The sequence below is a fragment of the Chamaea fasciata genome, unplaced genomic scaffold, assembly GCF_029207755.1.
Source record: "Chamaea fasciata isolate MVZ Bird 193981 ecotype frontalis unplaced genomic scaffold, bChaFas1.0.hap1 SCAF_1, whole genome shotgun sequence".
NCBI classification, from domain to species: Eukaryota; Metazoa; Chordata; class Aves; order Passeriformes; family Sylviidae; genus Chamaea; species Chamaea fasciata.
The window spans coordinates 34,560,760-34,582,140 of NW_027094086.1; the positions used below are offsets into that span (position 1 = coordinate 34,560,760).

The following is a 21,381-nucleotide window of genomic DNA, read 5'->3' on the forward strand; positions in this document are numbered from 1 at the left end:
GGAATGTGCTGGGTTTCAAACACTTAAGCTCACAAAAAGCTGCATTACCACTAAAATAAGAAAGGCCAGGTTGTTTTCTGTGTCATTTCTAACGCTGTACCCACATTTCTGCTGGGATATTTATATGGCATATACTACGAAAAAGGAACTGATTGAAGTTTAAACTGGTCTTCTAATTTTTTTTGCCAATGTAATTTTAAATCAGATCATTACATCAGTCCAAGAAACTGCACAGTCACCTATTCATTTTAAAACTATCTGATATTCAGTTTATTTTTGTAGCTACAAAGCTCCTTAATCCACTGAGACAAGGCATCTATCTCTAATCAGCTGCAGCAAGTGAACAAAGCACCTCACTCCATTGACTGGTATCAGTCATTTCAGATATCAGAGAACTCCACCACATAGCTTTAAAATAGCAGCTGCAAACAGACTTTTTTCCCTTACACAAAAGTGGAGGGGGGAAAAAAAGAAAAACTGTAACTTTTCTACTTGCCAGAGTTCACACATCAGGAAGTATAACAATGTCCATCACACCATGGTTCTGTCACTACTAGAATGAACTCCAGCACAGTGACAATAATGGCCAGCCTAGTGAATATGCAAACTCTCAACAAAGGCCTCTACAATATTTGCAATGTAAATAACAGCCAAACATTCTTCCTCCCTTGCTCCCTCTGTGAAAACAGATGGTTCATTCAACTTTATTTTAGGAATGCTATTTTCAGTGAACCACAGCTGGATTCACTATTCAAAGTAGCATGTCTGGCTCACATTTCTATGCTCTAATATAATTACCCTTTTATCTCATGGAGTTACACAATATTCATTTAACTTTGCATTGAGAAAATCTATGGGTGTATTTAGGATATAAATTATAAGATCAGGAGAAGAATCTCTGGCAACAGAACCATTCCATTGAAAACAATTCAGTGTGTGTAATAAACATAATAGCATCTGACATTTGAATGATGGTGGAGGAAAATCATGTAGACTGACATTAAAGAAATGAAGACTACATGACTACTGATGAATAAACTTAATATTTTTCCTCCTACTCCGCATATGTTTAAAACACACACAGCTCAGTAGCACTATGTTTCTCCCACTTTCTTTCCAGTCAAGGACACTAAAAGCATTGCAAAGGACCTAAATTAAGTACTAAAGTCGTTGCTGGCTGGAGTACAGAAGTATTAGAATGTATATTATCAAAGATTCCACATAAATTTACACCCTGAATCTACGATGGAACAGTAGCTAATTTGACAGCTTTGTTTTGAGTGACAGTACCTATCATACGTGATTCTATAAAATATGGCTTCAAAACTAGAAGTTTCTCCAGTTTATTTATATGGTCCTGTTAGATAGAATATACCTTGTAATAATGACAGAGATAAGGACATGCTCTGATAAGAGAAAAATATTGCCAATGCAAATTACCTGCAGAAATCAAACCCTCTTACTGGCTAAAAAAAATGAACCCTTACAGTGACACTTCTCTCCACAATGAGCTAAATGCAGAGTTGACTACAAATTTCAGCATCAAAATACCAATTTCAGTAACTACACAATGTAGTGAAGAGAAGACCTTAAAATTCAAAAGATTAAACTGTTGGGTTACAGATTCATCAGTTCCACTTGTAACATCTAACAGATGAGCAGGCACATTTATCAGAACAGCCAGCTGTGACCCACTGTCATGTAAAATTCTTAGCTGAAAACACCTATCCCTAAAATGCTTGGCCTTAATAAAGAATCCTTACAAGCAGTATACTGTTCTACTCTTCTCCAGAATATCTTTTTGCTTACAAGAGAACAGCAATGTTTCTCTAGATCCCTTTTCCCAATGATGTGATGCCAACAGCACAGAGGAAATCTGATTAAATCAGTGGAGCCTTTCCCAGTAAATCTGCTACGGACATGGACAATGGCCCCATGAGGCCCATGTAAGGATAAAATGCAGATTCAACAAGCCATTTTGTGTTAACAAGACTGTCAAACAAAAATTAAGTCCATTCTAGTTACAACAATTATCTTGAAAACAAGTAAGTTAAAACTAACTATATTTACCATGGTGAATAATGCCATTCTCTAGTAAAGCTTGGCCAAGATGAACACCTTCTTCAGATTTGTGTATCTCTCCAATTTCCAACAGCCAGGACACAAATTCACTGAAAAACAGATAGAGAAAACAAACTTTATATCTCATACCACCAGATCTACTGCAAGTCTCGCTCCATTACCAGTGTTTCTTACTAATCTCGTAAATAATTCTTTAGCCCAATGATCCTCAAAATGTCATACCACCTTTAAAAAACTCACTCTTTACAGCTTTTCTATTATTTCGACATAACCACATATGGTTTCCCATGAGATGTCTTTTTCTGCTCAGAAGTTTTCCATGCATGAAGTTAACCTGGCATGCAGTAAAGATTTTCCATGTTTTCTGGGATATCTTCAACTAGCATAGCTGCATGTGATCAGACAGACCAATATAAGGCAATCCCAGGCATCCCTACTGCACCTGCCCAGGGCAGACATGCCATGATGGCAGACATAAACACAGTATGACAGAACAGTAGGCTTGTTACTCCCAAGGTGTTTCAAACATATTGACATGCAGAACATATACACCAGGTGTATATTCATGTGCAGAAAAGCCTGGCTTCTACCAAAGCAAAGCTGATGCAGTTCTGAGACATTGGATCTGTAACACACAAGATGTGCAAGTCACAAATCAAGAGAAAACAAGGTAGTGCAACCTTCACATTCATGGGTTTTAACTGGTGACCCTGGGAGCAGAAGAAGCATTCTTCAAAACAGTTCACTCCAACAACTTCACTGAGGAAACATGATTCCACCATAACTGAATCAATAATCTTAATCCTGATTTTGCTTCTCTTCAACTGTGTCACTTCTGAAAGTGCATAAGAGTCTCCCGAGTTTTATTTCCCCTTTTGAACCCAGTGGTATCTTCTCAACAACCTTATTTTTTTTGTGTGTGTAAAACACTCCATTTTATAAAAATGCTTTTCACACTTAACTTATGGTCATAAGTTTTCACACTTATGTTATGGCCAAATGAAGTAAGTGACAACCCTTCTGTCTCCCAAATGATTTTTTTTTTTTCATATACACATTTTTAGGGCATCTATTTCTCTTTCAGTCTTCTCAAGCCATAGGCATAATAAGGCATTATAAAGATCCTCCTAATAATTTAAACATGTAAACCTTATTTTGTATTTCTGTTCCTGACCTTCAAGCAAGAGGAAGACAGGAGCTATTTTAAGAGGCAAAGATTACTTAGGTGGAATAAATAAAATTTTACACTCCAAACTAGTCATTACAGAGACAAAATGCATTCAACAAGTTGGGAATTATTTCTTGAGGGAAACTAATTCACTTGCTGCATTTCCATATTTTCATCATGCCCTTCCTTTGCAGTCTTGTCTCATTAATAAAGCTACTTTGCAAAACAAGTACACATTCATCAATTTCAGTCAGACTACTTCACATTCTGGCTAAATTCTGTGAGGTAAATAGGCCTAACAGACATTACAAATGAAGTGTGGTTTTACAGAATCCCAAAGAAGATTTAAAATGTGAGTTTAGATGGTAAGAATTCATGCTATCAAATGCATATAATACCTTCCAAGAAAGCATTTGGGGAAAGTGGTTAGTTTCCTCTTCCTGTCTTTGATGAGATTCCCTTGTTTGCACATCATTTTGTACAATCTTTCTCCTTGCTCAGAGATCATCACCCAAGTGTCCTGTTCCATGCCCAATTTTAAACCTGCCAAAAATGCATTAACATTTTATGAAGCGATATTGCCATTATAGTTCAGTATCTTCCCTGAAATGGAGAAAAAATCCTGATATTTTACATACAAAAAAAAGTTAAAAAAATGTTTTTCATTATTTTCTCACCATCAAGTTAAACCATGAACATCTGATCTTCATAAAGCATAACCAAAAGATATTTTTCTCACCGGGAATTTAAATTGATACTCTACAGACATCACCATTTATTTTGTAGTAATAACAGAGTTCAGTATGTGAACATTTGCAAGGGAGTAGTCATGTCTTCACAAATTTTAAATAGAGTCTTGGTTTTGCTCTTACCATGCAATAATAAAAAGATCTTCACTTAAAGGAATATTTTTCATACTTCCATTAGTAGTAGTAACAAGTTATCAGGTATACATATGCTAGTTTCACATGAATAATTCACCCCTTTTCCACAAAAGCATTCAGGCTTGGCAGGGGAGTTTGAACTAGAAGATCTTTATGGTCCCCTTCAACCCAAGTCATTTTATGATAATCTGTCTGAGTAAGGGTCTGGTACTTCTTTAGTTCTGAAAATACAGCCTGAAGAAATGTGTCTGTCGTGAGAAGAAGCTAACAGTAGTACTGGGCACTAAGTATTGAATAAGGATTGTCTCCCATTTCCCATGAACCAGACACCAGTGATGTCACACAAATTAAACCTGGAGTACCCCAGGGAAAAGAAACTAATATACTACTTCTGGAGTTTACAGGATATTGATGGCATTATTTGCATTGACTTTTCAAATAAGGTCATCACAGCATGATCAGTCTTAAAGATGACAACCTTTGAAATAAATCTCTAACTTACCGAATGTCTCAGCTGTTTACAGAAAAGCCAACAAATCGACAGAAAATTTCTGCAAGAAGTTTCCAATACATCTTGATTTCCCCTAGCAAGCAAACGCATTTCACAAAGTGGTCCTAGTTTATAATTTTATTACGAAAGCTGAAAACTCTGCTAAATCACTTAATTCAGGGCATTGTCTCGTTTTTGTTCAGCTTTTGCTACATGGATTCCAAACAAAAGAACAAGTTTAGTTTCTCTCAGTCCATTGAATCTCTGAGTCTTCCAACTCATTTGGCTTTTGACAAATGTGTATTGCAATCTGAATCTATGTGTGCCTCCTTTCCTCCCCGTTTCATCGCTGTCTCCTTGGTGGCAAATCCACTGAGGGCACCAGGACCTGAAAGCTTCCACAAAACATACAATGCTAAAATCCTAAGACATCCAACTAATTTCTACTACCAGCTGCTCAGTTGATTAGCATGAAATAGTAAGAATTCATCCACATAAAATACTACTACTTACTCTTTGTATTTCTTACCTAAAGCATCAAAAACCTAAGGGAGACGTGAAACTTAACAGAGAAGTAAGATTTACTGAAAATGTTTTATTCAGTTCCACACAAGGTCCTGTTTCCACAGAAACAGACAAACCTGGCGGATTTTTGCATTTGGCATCATGTCTACCACATTGCTTTTTCATTCTTTTAACATTTTTCATATTTTAAAAGTGTTGAGTGTTTAGACCTCTGAAGCATCTTTTGAGCTTTTCTGCTATAAATTCCTTATGACACTACTGATCAGCCAGTGCTGAGACACTCTACTTGAAACTCTGGTCCTACAACAGATTCTACAACATCCAGTATTCAGCTTTAAAAGACCAAAGAAAGTATTGTTATTGTCTGTTTGCAACAGAGGCACAAACCAACAGTTACTGCAACAGTCAATGGAAAATCTACAAAAATCAGGAAAAGAATCACCGATCTAAATACAAGGTCATATTTTCTTTCAATATCAAGGCTCCAAATAACATTACTAATTAGGATATTTGAGCTTGCAAATGAAATTAGCTCCAGAAAATGATGATGCGTCATCTTTCCCTGCTTCTACTTTGTGCTGGGTTCACCTTGAATGCATGAAGTAATTCATGGTCACATTTGAGATCAGGATTATATTTCATCCAAGTATTCTTCCACCTTAATGCAGTTACTCAGAAAGCTAATGGTTTTCCAAAGGTGATTGGAAACGGTGATTACTTTCTTGGGTAGGAGACAGCGCATCCAAGATGGAGTTGTCAATGTTTTGTGTACCATTTCAGTTTGGATCATCTGCATTAAGGTCCAACACAAAAAGCCTGCTCATTTTGGTGATACAAATGGCCAGACACAAAGGAAACCAGCGCATACAAATCCCACAAGGCATTTAGGATAGACCCTCAGATACCACAAACCATGATAAGACACAGGTCTCAATGAATTTATGACAATTTATAGCGGTTGAGGATAAGCTGTAAAATCACAGATTAATTAATCTCCCCATTTCCCAAACAGCACTTACTACCAGCATATATGATTCAAGACATTATGCCCTTCCCAGTACAAGTTTGATTCATTATTCCCAGACTGGTATTCATAAATCTTCAGCTGAACCTGACACCACAAGTTTGCCTACCAGCTGGTTTTGCTTTATATCTCAACATAAAAATACAGTATGGCTTTCTGGCAGAGCAACACAAGGAAGTTTATTGACCTACCTTTTCTTCTCTCTCGCTCTTTCAAAATAGCTTCCAGCCATTCTTGCTTCTCTTCAGGGGTTTTTGCCATGCATACAAACCATTTATTCTTAGCCGTGTTGTGGATCTTCCAGCCATTAATAACAGTGTGGCCACTGCTGTGGTAGTCAGCTGGGGATAGATAAAACTGCTTAAAGAGTACAAACTCTTAAAAAAAGCAACAGCAATAATTGCCACAATTACTAAAAACTTATCACCACACATAAAAGCCCAGAAAATACAGAAGAATAAAAACTAATTTAAAGTTATCTGTGCCACTGTGAACTATGTTATAACCTAATAAACACTAGTTTTAATTTTAGTAAATAGTGTCCTTTGTAAAGTGCAGCAGGGATTTGCCTAGCATATGAAGAAAGTATAAAGTCAACACTAAAACAGGCAGAGTTCCATTAAAAGAAAAGGTAACAGTACTTGGAGTACTTTTGTGTTAAACTGTAATAAGTAATTCCTTAAACTAGCAGCATTGTGCTTTTGCCCCTTAAATTGCTCAGAGTTGTTGTGCTGATTGACTGATTTACTAATAAGTGTAAAAAGGACTAAATATACAGGGGAGGGAAATACAATTTCAATTTCACAAGTAATTGAAGGACAGATATTTGGTGTATCTTTAATGGTGCTCTGAATAACCAAATATCTATCCTTACCAGTTTAAACAAACTGAAATATAATAAAGATGTTTCTGATCTAAAACCAAACGCATAATTCCTGAAATACAGTACTCACAGCCCTATGTTCAATGGGCACATTACGAGAGGTAACAGTTGCTGATGTTCTTAGATAATTAGAACTACTGACATTTAAAATGTAAAAATATCTGTGCTATAGAAATCAAACTATTTCCTACTTATTACTCTATATTTACTCCTATAGCAATTGATTTTACCACGCTAGTCCATAAATCTCATTCAGAAATTCCAAAGCTTACCCCCTAATTATCCTTCACTAGGACTACATGACTTTCCTGGGGGAAAATTTGTGAGGCATAAAATGCCTTATGATAAGAAATAATCTTTTTTTCAAAAAAAACAGACTAAAAAATTAGAGCTAGCAAGTACAACACAAAATATTAAGAAAAATCAAAGGTCAATATTTTCTCACCATGAACTTTCATTAAGTGGCAAAAAAGCCCTAAGGTCAACCCTGAACTAGTGCAATAACTACGCAGCTTTTTGTTTAGCAAATGCTTTTTCAGCTCTATTTTTTATTATGAGATGAGATTTTCTGAAACTGAAACCCTTGCTGAAAAGCTTGCTAAGATTTATCATAAATCTCACCAGACATGCTAGTATCCTTTCAATAACTTTGCATTTTAATTAGATGGAAAGCAGCCAAGCTTTGTGTACTGGGCTGGGAAATGTCAGGAACTTCTAGAAAATCATGAGACTGATGGCTAATTTCTAAACCAACTAAACTTTCTAGTACTCAAAGCACGTTAAAAAGTGCAAGCAAGTCTATGAGGGGAAAAAATGAAGTGATTTTTCCAACATCATGTTTATGCCATTACCTATTTATCACATTTTTATTTGCATAGCCTATGCATAGTATCCTTTGTTTCTTTAAAAACATTATTTCTTGAAAACTATCCATCATACTATTCACACACTCTTAGAAGATCAGACCCAGAAGACAAGGACAAGAAATAAGTCTCAGACAGAAACTCTCAACTGACAGACTGCAGATCCTTGAAGATCAGAGGCAGAAGCACTACAGGAGGAAGTAAAGTTAAGGTTCCTTTGTTTATTTATTAAGTTAGAGGTGAATACACATAAAACTACAGGGTCAGAATTTTCCTGTGGTCTTTGTTACTGTATGTCTATCATCACAAGACATGTTGCGTAAGGAAATGATTACTGGTGCACTGAACCACAACAGTTAAAATTGTGGCTAATCAAAAATGAGGGCTCAGACTCACAAATGGATTTAGATCCTCCCACTCTGGACAAAAATTTAGTGTCTATTTAGTAGCTTAATTCGGAAAAAAATGGTGTATCCAGACACTTGAACCTCTCAGTGTAGAGATGACTTTTTAAATATGCAGATTCCTTGGAATCAGAGGATTTGTAACTGCAGGACCAGAAGTATCCTTGCTGTTTGACCGCACTCACAGAATTCTGGGAAAAGCCCAGTCACCAAACTAGGTGCTGTGACTGCCCAATGTATACAGAGGGCACTGAGCTTAGGTGGATGAAAATGTGTAGTAGTTATCCAGGTTTGCTATAGTAATGCACTGCTGTGATGGCCACTTTGACTTCAGCCTCTGTCTCTAACTGCAACACGTCTGCTTTCTCCTTTGCTCTTCACACTCCCCATGAAGGGAGCAATCCCTATAATCCTCCAAGGCTCCCATGAGTAATTTATTCTCCCCATGTCCATAATCAAGAGCAGTTCAGCATTAAACTGTCATCCCATATAAACTCCTACCTTCTTTGCACTGACTATTGGGCAAAATCTGGTCAAGAGCTGCTGGCCAGCCAGGAGGTGTGCATGTCCTGACTTCCCAGCTGCTCTGCACATATGCACACACTTCACATCAATGCAATCACAGCTGCCAGTCAGGCTAAACAAACAATTTGCAAACCTGACATAAAGGTTACAGAAAGAAGAAGAGCACGAGACTGCTGTTTGCTCCATACAAAGTCTGAACAAGCAGGATCAACAAATCATTAAACCTACACCTTCCTTAGGAAAGGTTATGAAAGATGACATCATCTTTTAATGAGACTTGGTAACATATTAAAGCTTGCAATTTGAACCGCAATATACTGTTCAAAATTAAAGACTCGTATCCTTTAGTGATGCATAAGAAAAATAAATTTATTGTAGCCATATACAAAAGAATTTTCTTCTTCCCTTAAAAATATAAACAGAAGCCTGTGTACTGAAGTACTTTTAAGTTTCTTAGAGCTTTTTAGGATCATCAATGCTCAGAAACACCAAGAAAATAATTGCTGCACAATATCAACTGCCATCCTCCATGTATACATTTTGATGCAGTTTCCAGCTACTTTTATCATGTTGTGTTTTTTCTATATCATGCCTCATTTCAAGACTAGAGAGGACAGAACTACTATATTGAGGCAAACATAAATCTGGTATTTTCTAAGACTCAAGTGCTTTTTTTCATAAACTAAGTACCATTCCATTAATGGCTGGTGAATGCCTTTAGAAATGTATTTTTCTCTCAAAACTGAACTTTAGAAACTGGTACAAAAAAATGAATACTATTACCATAAGACCACCTTTCTAATACTTGCAAGTGGTTGTGTAGCCACATTTTATTTTAAGATCATAAATAGTCTGCCCTGATAAGTAATATGCATTCCACTTCAATCAGTGCAATCAAGAAAAAGCAGAGTGCTTCACGGTGCTGAAACAAAAAAAAAGAAAGCTTACACCAACTGTACTGCTCAGCCAAGGCCTAATTTCATCAAAGAAAAATTGCTTTTCAGAAAAAGCTTTGTTAATTTCGCTAGGCATGTCATTAGCATGATAATAAACCACACTGGGAATCTGTTTTGTTATTTCTATGCTTCTGCTCCCAAACAAGGAAGACTCCATTCTTACATCTATCAATGCTGAGAGCAAAGACTCTCAGGTGCCCTGTTCCCTGGAGCTCCACGGTTCCTTATATAAAATGAGCAGGGAATCCCAAAATCTGCAGTGAGGGACTGTGGAAGTACCATCTAGACTCAATAGTCTTTAGTGTCTATAAAGAGATCCATTTGGAGTGCATGACCAAGAGTCTTGCACAGATATGAAAATATAACCAGTCTGCACCCAGAGCTTCCACTCTAAATTAGAAATTACAGAAATTGATAGGAATAGATGATTAAAGAGAATAAAATAATACAATACCAAAAAAAAACCACATGCAAAGCTAATGTGAGTGGCACTAGGACAACCGTATTACTCCTCCTGGGAATACAATGAGACAAAAGGAAAGCAGCAAAATAGTACTGGGTTACAGTTCAAACGTGGATGACTACAGGGGATGAGAACAAGACATCTGGGTGTAACAAATGAGAACAGCGAAGAAAGCAGAACAGACAAAGGTTAAAGAAGAACATCATGATCTGAGTGAAAGAAAAAATATCTGTGTGAAGAGAGGGAATACAGAAATCTCACAAGGAAAGAAAAGAGCAGGTAGAGTTAAATAGAAAAAAGGGGAGGGTGACAAGAAAAAGGCAGAAAGATGTCACAGACCAGAGGATTTAACACAGAAATTTCCATATTTCAAAGAGAATCACAAAAAGGAGGGATGAAATAGCAATAATTACAAGAAATGAATTTTAGAATATTTGAGACACTAAAATGGAAAAAGCAGAAAGTGTGGTGATAAGGCAAAATAGCAGGTAAGAAGAATCTTAGCACAGTTTGGGATGCAAGGGCCCTTAGAAATAACCTGCAATGAACAGGGACATTTTCAGCTAGATCAGGTTGCTCAGAGGTCCATCCAACCTGACCTAGAAAATTTCCAGGGACTGAGCATTCACCAGTTCTAAAAAAGTTAGAAATCAGACTACCCAAACCATTAATGATGTCACAGAAGTGTGGAAAGGAGTATGGATTTTGGAAATAATGTGTATATAAAAGTGACAAGGTCTGATATAGCTCAGGAGAGCAAAGGGAAAGGAAGCATGAACCCTCCAGGACTGGGTGCAAGGCTATAGGAAATGGGGACAGTAGCAAAATTTCCAGTGGCTGAAAGAAAATAGACAACTGGTGTCTGGAGCATAGAGGAAGACTATTTGTGCTTAGCCACATTATAATTGAAGATTCATTGAGGAATAAAACAAACAGGCAGGAAGGAAAACGAACAGTGTGAAAAAGATCAAGGACTGAATAGGTAGAACAAGTAAATGAAGAAAGGTAGAACAGATAGAGGATCAAAGAATTTTCTAAAGCCAAAACTAAATGCATGACAGTATGTGGGGAGGAATCAGTTAAAGATGAGAAGTTACAGAATTCTTGGAATATTCATCAGAAAGAAGATGGTGGGTATAATTTTCTGGACACAGTAATGTTAACACAAGCAAAGAGTTGCTGTCTTAGAAAGTGACATGATGCAAACAGGGAAGCTGCCTTTTATTTCTAAAGCATACTTAGGAAGATGAAAGAAAATAAATGAAAGGAAGTCAAACAGTGCAAGACTGAAATAATTAACTCTCTTTTATGCATAAACAAAACACTGAGATTTTATAGAAATAAAGCTAAATATTGGGCAGGGATACAGGCTGGAAAAGGGGAATAGCAGGGTAAAGAATATTGAATAAAATATATTCAACTCAAAGAGGCTTGAAGAAATTCACTGCAGTGTACCCATAAAAAGGTTGAAATCACTAACTAAATCAGTGGGCCTGGTGAAGGACAAAACCCAAAACAGATGTCAAGGAGTTCTTACAAAAAATGTCTGGCAAGCAAAGACAATGAATCAAGTATGACACCACAGAGTTCTACCTTATGTTCAGTAATTTTTCACCATTTTTATCAATAGTTTAAACGGTTCAGTGGTAACATTGTTCATGGAACCAAGTCAAGAAGCATTGCAAGAGCTTTGGGGAACAAGATGTGAATTCTGAATGCTTAACAAATTGTAGGAATGGTAAGATAAAACTTACCATAAGATAAAACCTACCATAAAAGAAAGTAATTATCAGTCCTACTCTCAGAGACTAATACAGTATAAAATATAATGGGATAAACACCAGTACTGTACAAAACGCTCTCACCTGGTATTCTTGAACACAAATGAAAAGACTGAAAAATAATGCTCTCGGAAGAGCCAAACAATCCTGGGATCAGTAGCAGACGTCCCACATTGCAGCACTACAGTAATTATTCTGACACCAGTAAAATTTCAGCTCTAGACACTTCAGCTATGCATTTCAGACATTTATTATGTAATTTCTTTATAAAATTGAATGTGAATGATAAAAGATGGAAGCAAATGGATCAAAAAACAAAATCCAAAGGACAAAAATAAAATTATAAAATAAGAAATAATAAAATAAAAGCACAACACATGAAAAAAGGTTGAAAGACTTTAAAATATGAGATGGAGGAAAAAGACAAGAGTCTTCCAATAAACTATTTTGTTGCAATAAGAACAATAGTCAATTTGTTCTCCAAGTCAATTCTACTATCTACTCTGTAAAGCAAGAAGTGAACAAACTATTTTGAACACAACGAGTTCAAGAATAGAAAAAAATCTTAGTATTAAAGAAATATTGAATTCTTATGAAACTTAACTTATGTAGAAGTAAAATCATTGTTATTAATGCTTAATTTTAGAACAAAATTACATTGAGAAATGCTTGGAATACATAATAGAGGACAAACCTAACACTATTTTAAAATATCAGGAGAAGCAATATAAAACTCTCAGAAATTCCCTCCAGACTTACATATTTGCAATGCCACTGCAAGTTTCACATACCACTTTTTTTTTTTTAGCTTTACATTAAAAAAGCCCAAAATACTTTAATTGCAAGAAAAAGTAATTATTGTTAAGCTCAAAGGTTAAACTCAAGATTCTAAAACAAAAATTGACATGTCTAGGAATACTTCAGCTTTTCACTTTACTTATGTATGTCAGGAAATTTTCAAGTAATCTTATGGTTTATATCCCTAAGGATATTTTTAAAAAACCTTCCTTATGTTACAATTTCAGCATTTATAGTGTTTCATCCCAACTGAGGTAGGTTTTCCACTTGCTGCTATAAATATACCATGTACCTAGGGATAAGTCCTTTAAGAGTGCTGGAATGTTGTAAAGTGAAGTTAAATATGTAATTTCAGTTGAGCAATATATGTCACCTTATTTTATTACTCTGTTCGTGAAAGCATAAAATAGCAGTCTATGGTTGCCCAGCTAATAATGGATGAAAGCAAAGATGTGTCACAGAAGCAGAATTTTGATATTAATAGATAGTGCTTTTAAGGCAGCATCTTCCTCTTTCTAAATATAGGGACCATCCTTCATTCTCAAAGAAATTATGAAACTACATTTGATTTCAGCACTCAAAAGATAAGTCTATGAAAGAGCCACACAAATATACTCACCTGTTCCATCGTCTACGTTCTCTACTTCCATAACTTCTGTGTTTATCCTGCCCCGGAAGAGGTAACGGTGGCCATCTGTAGATGCTTTGCTGTTCTTCAATCTCCTGAAAAAAGAAAGAGCAGACAAGCACATCATCCACTCCCTTCTTCTATGCTTCTACACTGCTCATCCAGCATTAAGAGACCACTGTGTGGATCACAATACCTTTACACCTGTGCAATTGAACTGCAGAAACCGCTGCTGGGACGCTGCTGATGGAAGTGCAAAATGCTACACTGGTAAGAGTAAGCCGCAAATTCTTGCCTGAATGAGAGTTCCTCAGGAAAGTCTCACTCTACAAAAAGCTCTGTTGCAACAGTTTGTTACATTTATGCTGTTGTCTGCCATCAAAGACAAAAAAAGGAGAGCCCTTCCTCCTAACCAATGTGGTCTCCCTATGTTAGTCTAGAAATGTGTAGTGTGACTGAAAAAATTAAATGAAAACATCTTTGGATACAAATCTGGACCTTTGTACATTAGTATCATAAATGGGATTTGTGTAGGGAAGAATGAAGACAACATTTTTCCTTCCTAATGTAAGGGTTGACCAAGGATTGCAATTAAGGATTGCTGACGTTTTCTGGCAGTTTCACTGCAGTATATTCCAAAGCACTTTGCATTGCTGTAACTGTACCCAGCAAAGCCAATGCCTTTGGAGAACCCCACTCCTAGACAGCTTTTTTTATCCTCAGATAAACAAGGGATTATTGTCTATCTATGATAATTAATACTGTATATCAAACAGGTCAGTTCCTAAGAACTAAGGATCTCCTGAATTTTGACCTTCATTCACTCCAGAGAGGTACTAATTTTCAGAAAATTACCTGCCTCTCAATCATTACTTCATTACTGTCTTACGAGTAACTCTACTACACCATAAATTTACTATTCAGAAATTGAGTAATACATTAAAAATACAAAAGAAAGCAAAAAAGCAAAACCAGCATAAAGTTTCAGAATTACATGTTTTTTCTTTTCAAAGTGAGTAAATCCAATAGCTCTACTGAGCTTTAAAACTGTAAACCCAAATATGGCATTCCATATTTACACAATTCTCTCACAAAAGAATGGTTAAAAATAACATAAAATATCTCATACCATAAAGACAAGTCAACTCTTGCAAAATTACCAAAATGCAATTCCTCTCTTTACATACTTGCCAGTCAATACTTAAAGGATCTTGCTGGAAATAACCAATTAATTTCCCATCTTAAACTTTGAAATTACATTCTAAATTGAGGTACTCCTATATCTGTAGAGATGCCACCATGGTACCAGCCAAGGACATGATTGTTCAAAACTAAAGAAGCCACAGACAACCTTTCATGTATTTTGAGATTTTCATTCAATAGTGCATTTTAGCGAGAATAAGGTTACAAAAATATGCAACCTAGTGGAGGACAACTGAAAAGATGTCATGTAACCAGCAGCTTACTTGTAATTGCTGAACAATAAACTACAACAAACATCAGAAATTTTTAAGACGAGATGTATCATGTATCCAGGAATCTATCAAATATCTACCCAGTAATATGTATTTAGTGGCTACTCTAAAACAATTTCTGGATTAAAGAGACAAGCTTGAGCACCAAAAGGCATATATATATACATAGGAGAACCCTTATTTCTTACAACATTATCTACAGAAGCTTTTCGCTGAACTAAGGGATTGCTCTTTGGAATGCAGCAAGCAGCAGCTTCCTGGCTGTTTTCTCTGATTACAAATATAAGGCATGAGACTCTTGAATCTATAGAGACTTATTTTATTGCACAAGCTACAATTCTAATCTGTTTGAACTAAAAATTTAGAGTGTTTACACTTCCTAGAAGAGAGTGAGGCCATCACATACCTGCGGCGGAAGGCTGACAAAACAGATTCTTTTTTCCCATACTTCACCACTAGGATTCTGCACCCATATAATTTTTTTCAATTGCTTGAGTTAAATACATTTCTCTTTGGTTGATAAGTATTTTTTTTAAGATGCTAACTTTTATGCTGTGTTTCTTATGGAACAGCATACTCATGATTAGCTCTACTGTGAGAAAAACACATTGTTTTTGAAACTAATAGTTTACCTGTGCTTTTTTTTGCAGTAGACCAGAAGATTATCAAAAAGAAAAAAAATCCTCTCTTGGATATTTCCTGCTGAAATTTTCAGTAGTAGTCCACTTCGCAGCATTTCTGTACACGTGTCTGTGATGTTGGACCCCTAAAATTGAGTGGAAAGAGATTACTTTTAACTGACAACTGAAGTACTTTGCATCAACTAAGGAAAAGTTTCTTACACAAACTCACAAGTATAACCATTCTCTGGGAAGACTGAGAAAACAAGTAATGGTAATTTATTGCATTGTAATTATGTAATAATCTGTAATGATGCTTAACACCCACTTTGTGAATAAAAAACAATTTAATCACAAAAAGTTTCCAAATTATATTACTTTTTTGCAAAGACCTCTCTTGAAAATCAGGCCAACTTTATCTGATAACTCCTACCCTCAGCAACTTTATTCAGTATGGTCTGAAAATGGGGCTGTACAAGACATAATCTATGCCATGATGAAACTGGAAGCTGAAGCAGCCTGGGACTTGAACATCACCACCCTTAATGACTTCTGCACTAGATTAAGCTAAGCACAAAAACAAAAATCAAGAAACAGCAAGATATGAAACTTGGGCAAAGCTAAGAGTGGCATGTCCAGATTGGACTGTCTAGTATACTTCCTCCTAACCTACCCCAAAGACATCAGAATTTTGGTAAGGTTTAGATGTCAGGGATTAAACTTTCCATGCCTCATTTTTGCTTCAAGACAGATCATTCACATGAAAAGGTGTCAGGAATTTTCATAAAAGGTATGGGAAAAGAAGCACCTTTAACAAAGGAAAATATTAAAAAAAAAAAAAAATTCATGGCACTTCTATTGTTTGTAAAGAGAAATTTACCTCTCAGGGAAGCCTACCTTGAATTCTGAGGTGCATTTTGCTAGTCTGAAAAATCATGGTCCTGTGGGACAGAGCTGCTGTCCATGTGCATGTCCATCCAGACATACAATCTGTTGATAATTATATTATCCATTGTGTTGGCTGCACCAAGCATATACCCAGGGTTTGAAGAGCGCCCTGACTTGAGGGAGTCAAAGTCAGCTTGGAAAACATGGAAAAGCCAGGACTCTCCTGTCATCTACACATGTTCTGAATGGTTTAGGCATGTGATAGCTGCAGTTACTTCCTCTTCTTGATTAACCACAGTAGTCCAAAGAAAAATGGATTCAATTAAGAGCCAAGAAGGGATCATGCATTCTGCTCTCACAGTTCTTCATCCTACTGTTCATCCTTTGTATGTCACAGCTGTGAATATTGAGCAATAGCTCAGACTGTCCTAAGGAGAATGCAGTCTGTTTACAGAGATGAGATTGCACAACCATCACACTGGAACACAGTCCAGGTCTCTAAGTAAAGCCACTTCAGGATCTGTATTAACTAACCACCCCTACTTCCACTCAGGTTCGAGTGATCAAACAAGCCAAAGATTTATGTCACCTACAGCCACTACAGCATATTTCCCTTCCTAAGACAGCATCAGTACCAGCATGCTAATTTTTTGGTTTTATTCAAAATCACAAACTGAAACATTTTAAAAGCACAATCAGTGATATAAATTAGACATAAATTAGGGCTGCATGTAATGCTTGTTGACCATAATTACAGAAAAACAGATCACTTTTTTCCATTCCATTTCATTGCTTTTGTGTATTAAAGAGTAAACAATATCTTCTTCTGTGTTTCAAATTTGCTGGAACAGTACTTACTAACAATTTGCATTTTAAAAGGTTGGATACTTTCTAAAGGGTCTTGGTTTGTTTTTTACACAAAACTTCAACTTCGCAGAAAAATAGTTTTTTGTGAGGAAGCCAAAAAATATCAGCTTAAGGCTTCAGAGTCATTTGAGAAGTTTCAGCTTTCTAAAAAAGGATGGGATTTTTTTCAAAGAAAGGGTTCTACTAAAAAAATTGTCTTTTCTTACTGAAGAATTTCATGTTCAGTATAGAAAAACACAACCTTTTCCCAGCAGTCTTAACAAGATCGCTACAGCATCATGTCATAAAATAACACATTTAATCCATGTTTTAAGTATACATAATTCAGGCTACCTGACCTACTTACAATCGCCTCATTCATGATTCAAGTTCAGTGTGACAGTATGGCAGTGAGAGTTATCTGTCTCACATTACTACCCTTTGCTAATGTTACCCTCCTAATTTTCTTCCCTTTCCAAAATTTACTGCTAGGTGATGAAAACAAGGTTCTAGAGGCACTTTTTTCCTCTTGGAGACACTTCATCCAAAGACTGAACAGTGTTAGTGTCACTTCTCAGATACCTTCTGACAAGACCACAACCCATGCTGGTGTGATTGCAGGTCAGTGAATTTTGTTAGCACTGTTTCATTTGCTGAAGTCCAAGGGAATAAGAAAACAGGATCAGAAGTCACACCTTGTTGTCCTACGTAACACTGCTAGTGCAGAAATATCCCATCACTCCCCCGCCTATGTAATACTTAGGATTTGCCTATTCCTAGACTTTGGGTGAGCACAGAGCTGAATAGGAGAAAAACAGAAGGGCATATTACATGAAAGCACTGCTGTTTCTACATCTGGGGTGAGCATTGCTCTCCACCACATCCCTTAGAGATGAAAAACATGCCTGAAGAAGGATGAAGCAGAGAGCACACACAAGCACTCCCACATCTACCATGCAATTCAAAGGGCTGACAACCACAACAAGTTTTCATGAAGGATGGAGCTACACCTTATACGCCCCCATGGGTTCATGTATCCAGGCTACAGTGGATATCCAGCCCAGTAGGACAATTCACTAATCCAGCTCCAAGCTGACCCTCTCATGGGGGAAGGGTCAAAGTAAGGGTAACATATGAGAGGGTCACTCTCTTCCCAGAAGCAGGTGAGTCTTTCTGCTGAAAAGAAAACTGAAACTACACTACCTACAACTTTTTTGGAACAAGTATTACCAAAACCTTCTGATTTTGCTATTTCAAAGTTTTCACGGACATTTAAACTCAGAGCTTGTAAAAGGAGATGATAGAGGCGCTCAATCTAAATGTAAAATCACTACTACTATGCTATTCATACTTCGGTATATTTAAAGTTCCTGCAAGTAGAAATCATGGCCTATTTTCAGCGAGACCAGCGTTTTTGTAATCTGTCAATTTGAAAATGCCATGTATTATAGAAACAAACCTATTTTAATCATCTTCCAACAAATCATATAAATGGTTCAGTTGGAGGGAAAATGACTTGCAAAGCAGGCTTATGCTGTGAGTCTAGACTAGTTTTGCCTCCATCTGTCCTATTGGGTCACTAAAGACTGTATTGCAATTCTCTTCAGTGGGTAGTGCCCCAGCCAAATACTTTGTGCCTTTTGAGGATAGCTGGTATGGAAATTAAAAGCCCATAAAATCTTGGAGCCTACAGGCTCTATAGGTAAAAATGGCTTCTGATAACCTTTGGCTGTCAGTCAGACACCTATGATTCTATCTAAGGAAACAGCTCAGGAGAGAGGTCTGAAATGTGGGCTATCATGACCATACTGAAAACTAAAACCACTGGAAGGAGAGAGACTATATGCAAGAAATTCAAAACTAAACCTCTCTCATCCTCATTTCATTAAATATCCCTCTTTGACATTAAAAAATTACTTTTATTACCTTGAGACAAAAAGTAGCATTAGTTGGTACTTTTTGTTACAAAAAAAAATGTACTTATCTGTATATTCTGGGCAAATTTCTGTAAAGTATAGAGGTTTGACTATACTGAGTCAGTGGCAAGCATGTTAATAGTGATAAAAGTCAGAAAATATCGACTAATACTAACTTACCCTTCCGTACTTGGACATCGACATAGGGAACAAACAAAACCTGTGAGGGCTAGAAATTTCAGAGTTTAAGACTGAAATCTTGGGTAAAATATTACTTGATGATATGTTGGAAGGGAAAGGAACACAATACCCCGTGCTACTGTCACTAAGTTGGCCTATGACTCAGATTGGGTTGTTCAGCTTCCGGCTTACAACAAATGCAACAATTTTGGTTTTTCTTCTCTCTCTCACTGAAACATCCACGCAAATTTTACTGAAAGACTCCTTCAGCTGCTGAGCCATTCTCCAACTGAGACAGCCACCTACACAAGTTCTGAATTCAGGCCAATAAATTTAACCACTTAGGAAATTAAGTGAGAAAGTCACTATATTCAAAATCATTTTTCTTGAAACAGATGTTTCATTTTTTACATGAATCTGTATTTTTATCATAATAAACACAAGCTTCATTTTATGACACTTAAGTATAGGAATTCAAGTCATGCTTTGATCAGATTCTAAAAATAGTCTTTATTTTTTTCCCTTTCCTTCTAGTTGGGGCCAAGCAATGTGCTAAGCATTTCCTTCTGGAAGGAAATCTCCAACAAGTTTGCCTCTTTATTTTCAGCATTGCAGAAAACCAGATGTTTATTTAATTAAATCCACTCTCAAACATTGCATTCAGGAACTTTTTTTTATTTTTGTAGTGGTTGTTGGGAATCCTTCAAAATACTGTTAGCTCATACACATGCTCTGGAATTCTTACCATTTCAAGGACTAACCTTTTACTATGTCTGAAAAAGATGCACATATTAAAATCAAGGCAATTTTGCCAGATTGTGCACCCTGTGGTTGCCATATGATAACAAACCCAATCAGCTAAAATACAATAAACACCACATAACTCTACTGGAAACATCCTATTTTAAGACCATGGCACTCTTTCAGAGTTCAAGCACAGGTGAAATCCTAAAATGAAATCTAGGAAGAGTGGAGGTAGGAAAAAAACCAAACCAAACAAACAAAAAACCAAACCAAAAAAACAACCCACTAAGGTTGGTAGGAAGCTACATCATTACAGAGTAGAGTATACATTCTGAGCACAGGAAGAATAAGTCTGTTTCAAATGCTTATGTCCATATTGTTACCATTCCTTCTTTATTGTTACCTTTGTTCATTAACACATTTCCAAAAGCAACCAAATTTCCTACAAGTACAGAATGTTTCACCAAGAATTCAGATGAAACTTAATGCAGGAAAGTGGATTCCCTGTTCAAGGACAGAGGTCTGAGAACAGTAAGTTCTTAACCAACTTATATGACTAATAATGCATTGAGTTAATAATACTGTAACTTTATACTTGAGTGTGTTCATTAAGAAGGATTTGACAAATATCTATGACTCAGACACTGGTAGCAAGTGAAAGAATTTGAATCACTGCAGTGCTGTAGAAAATTTAATTGAAAAGTTTAAAATAATAGAAGGAATAAAGTGGTGATAGGCAATAAGAATTATTTAGCAAATTTCCTTGTCATAAAGCATTCAGCACTTAACTTGCTATTGCTTCTACCATGAGGTTATCACAGAAACATTTCTAATGCATTTAAATGTTCAGATACACTAACCTTCCCAAGTTACTGCTGATGACAGCAACATCAAGCCACTAATTACAAGAAGAAACACAGTTTCACCAAGTCTAAAGAAGCAGCTGTTAAGTGATGTCAACTAGATCTCCTCTCAAAATTCAAACATTTAGAATTTTACTTTATATTAGTCCTTTCTTTTTCAAAATCCTACAAACAGTACAATGGCTTTTAAAAAAAAATATTTTATTTTATTTCAGATAGAGGGTTACAAAAAAAATGCAGAAAGTTTTGCCTGAATACGGACCAGCAATTATATAACTTTTCTAAATTTATCACTTTGCTAAAATTCCTTCACATGAGGCACAGTGAATTTTAGTAGCATTTCATAGTGACCATCCTGTACCAAAACATTACAGT

General features: G+C 36.2%; 1 protein-coding gene across 1 annotated transcript in view; it reads right to left on the minus strand.

Moving 5' to 3' along the window:
• Window positions 1-21,381, minus strand: part of PREX2 (phosphatidylinositol-3,4,5-trisphosphate dependent Rac exchange factor 2) — a 172,406-nt gene that overhangs the window by 98,210 nt on the left and 52,815 nt on the right. The window contains exons 8-12 of the mRNA XM_066180368.1: window positions 15,582-15,715; window positions 13,466-13,569; window positions 6,365-6,514; window positions 3,649-3,793; window positions 2,071-2,171 (exon numbers count right to left, since the gene is read on the minus strand). Of these exons, the coding sequence (XP_066036465.1) occupies window positions 2,071-2,171; window positions 3,649-3,793; window positions 6,365-6,514; window positions 13,466-13,569; window positions 15,582-15,715 (634 nt within the window). The remainder of the gene's footprint in view (window positions 1-2,070; window positions 2,172-3,648; window positions 3,794-6,364; window positions 6,515-13,465; window positions 13,570-15,581; window positions 15,716-21,381) is intronic.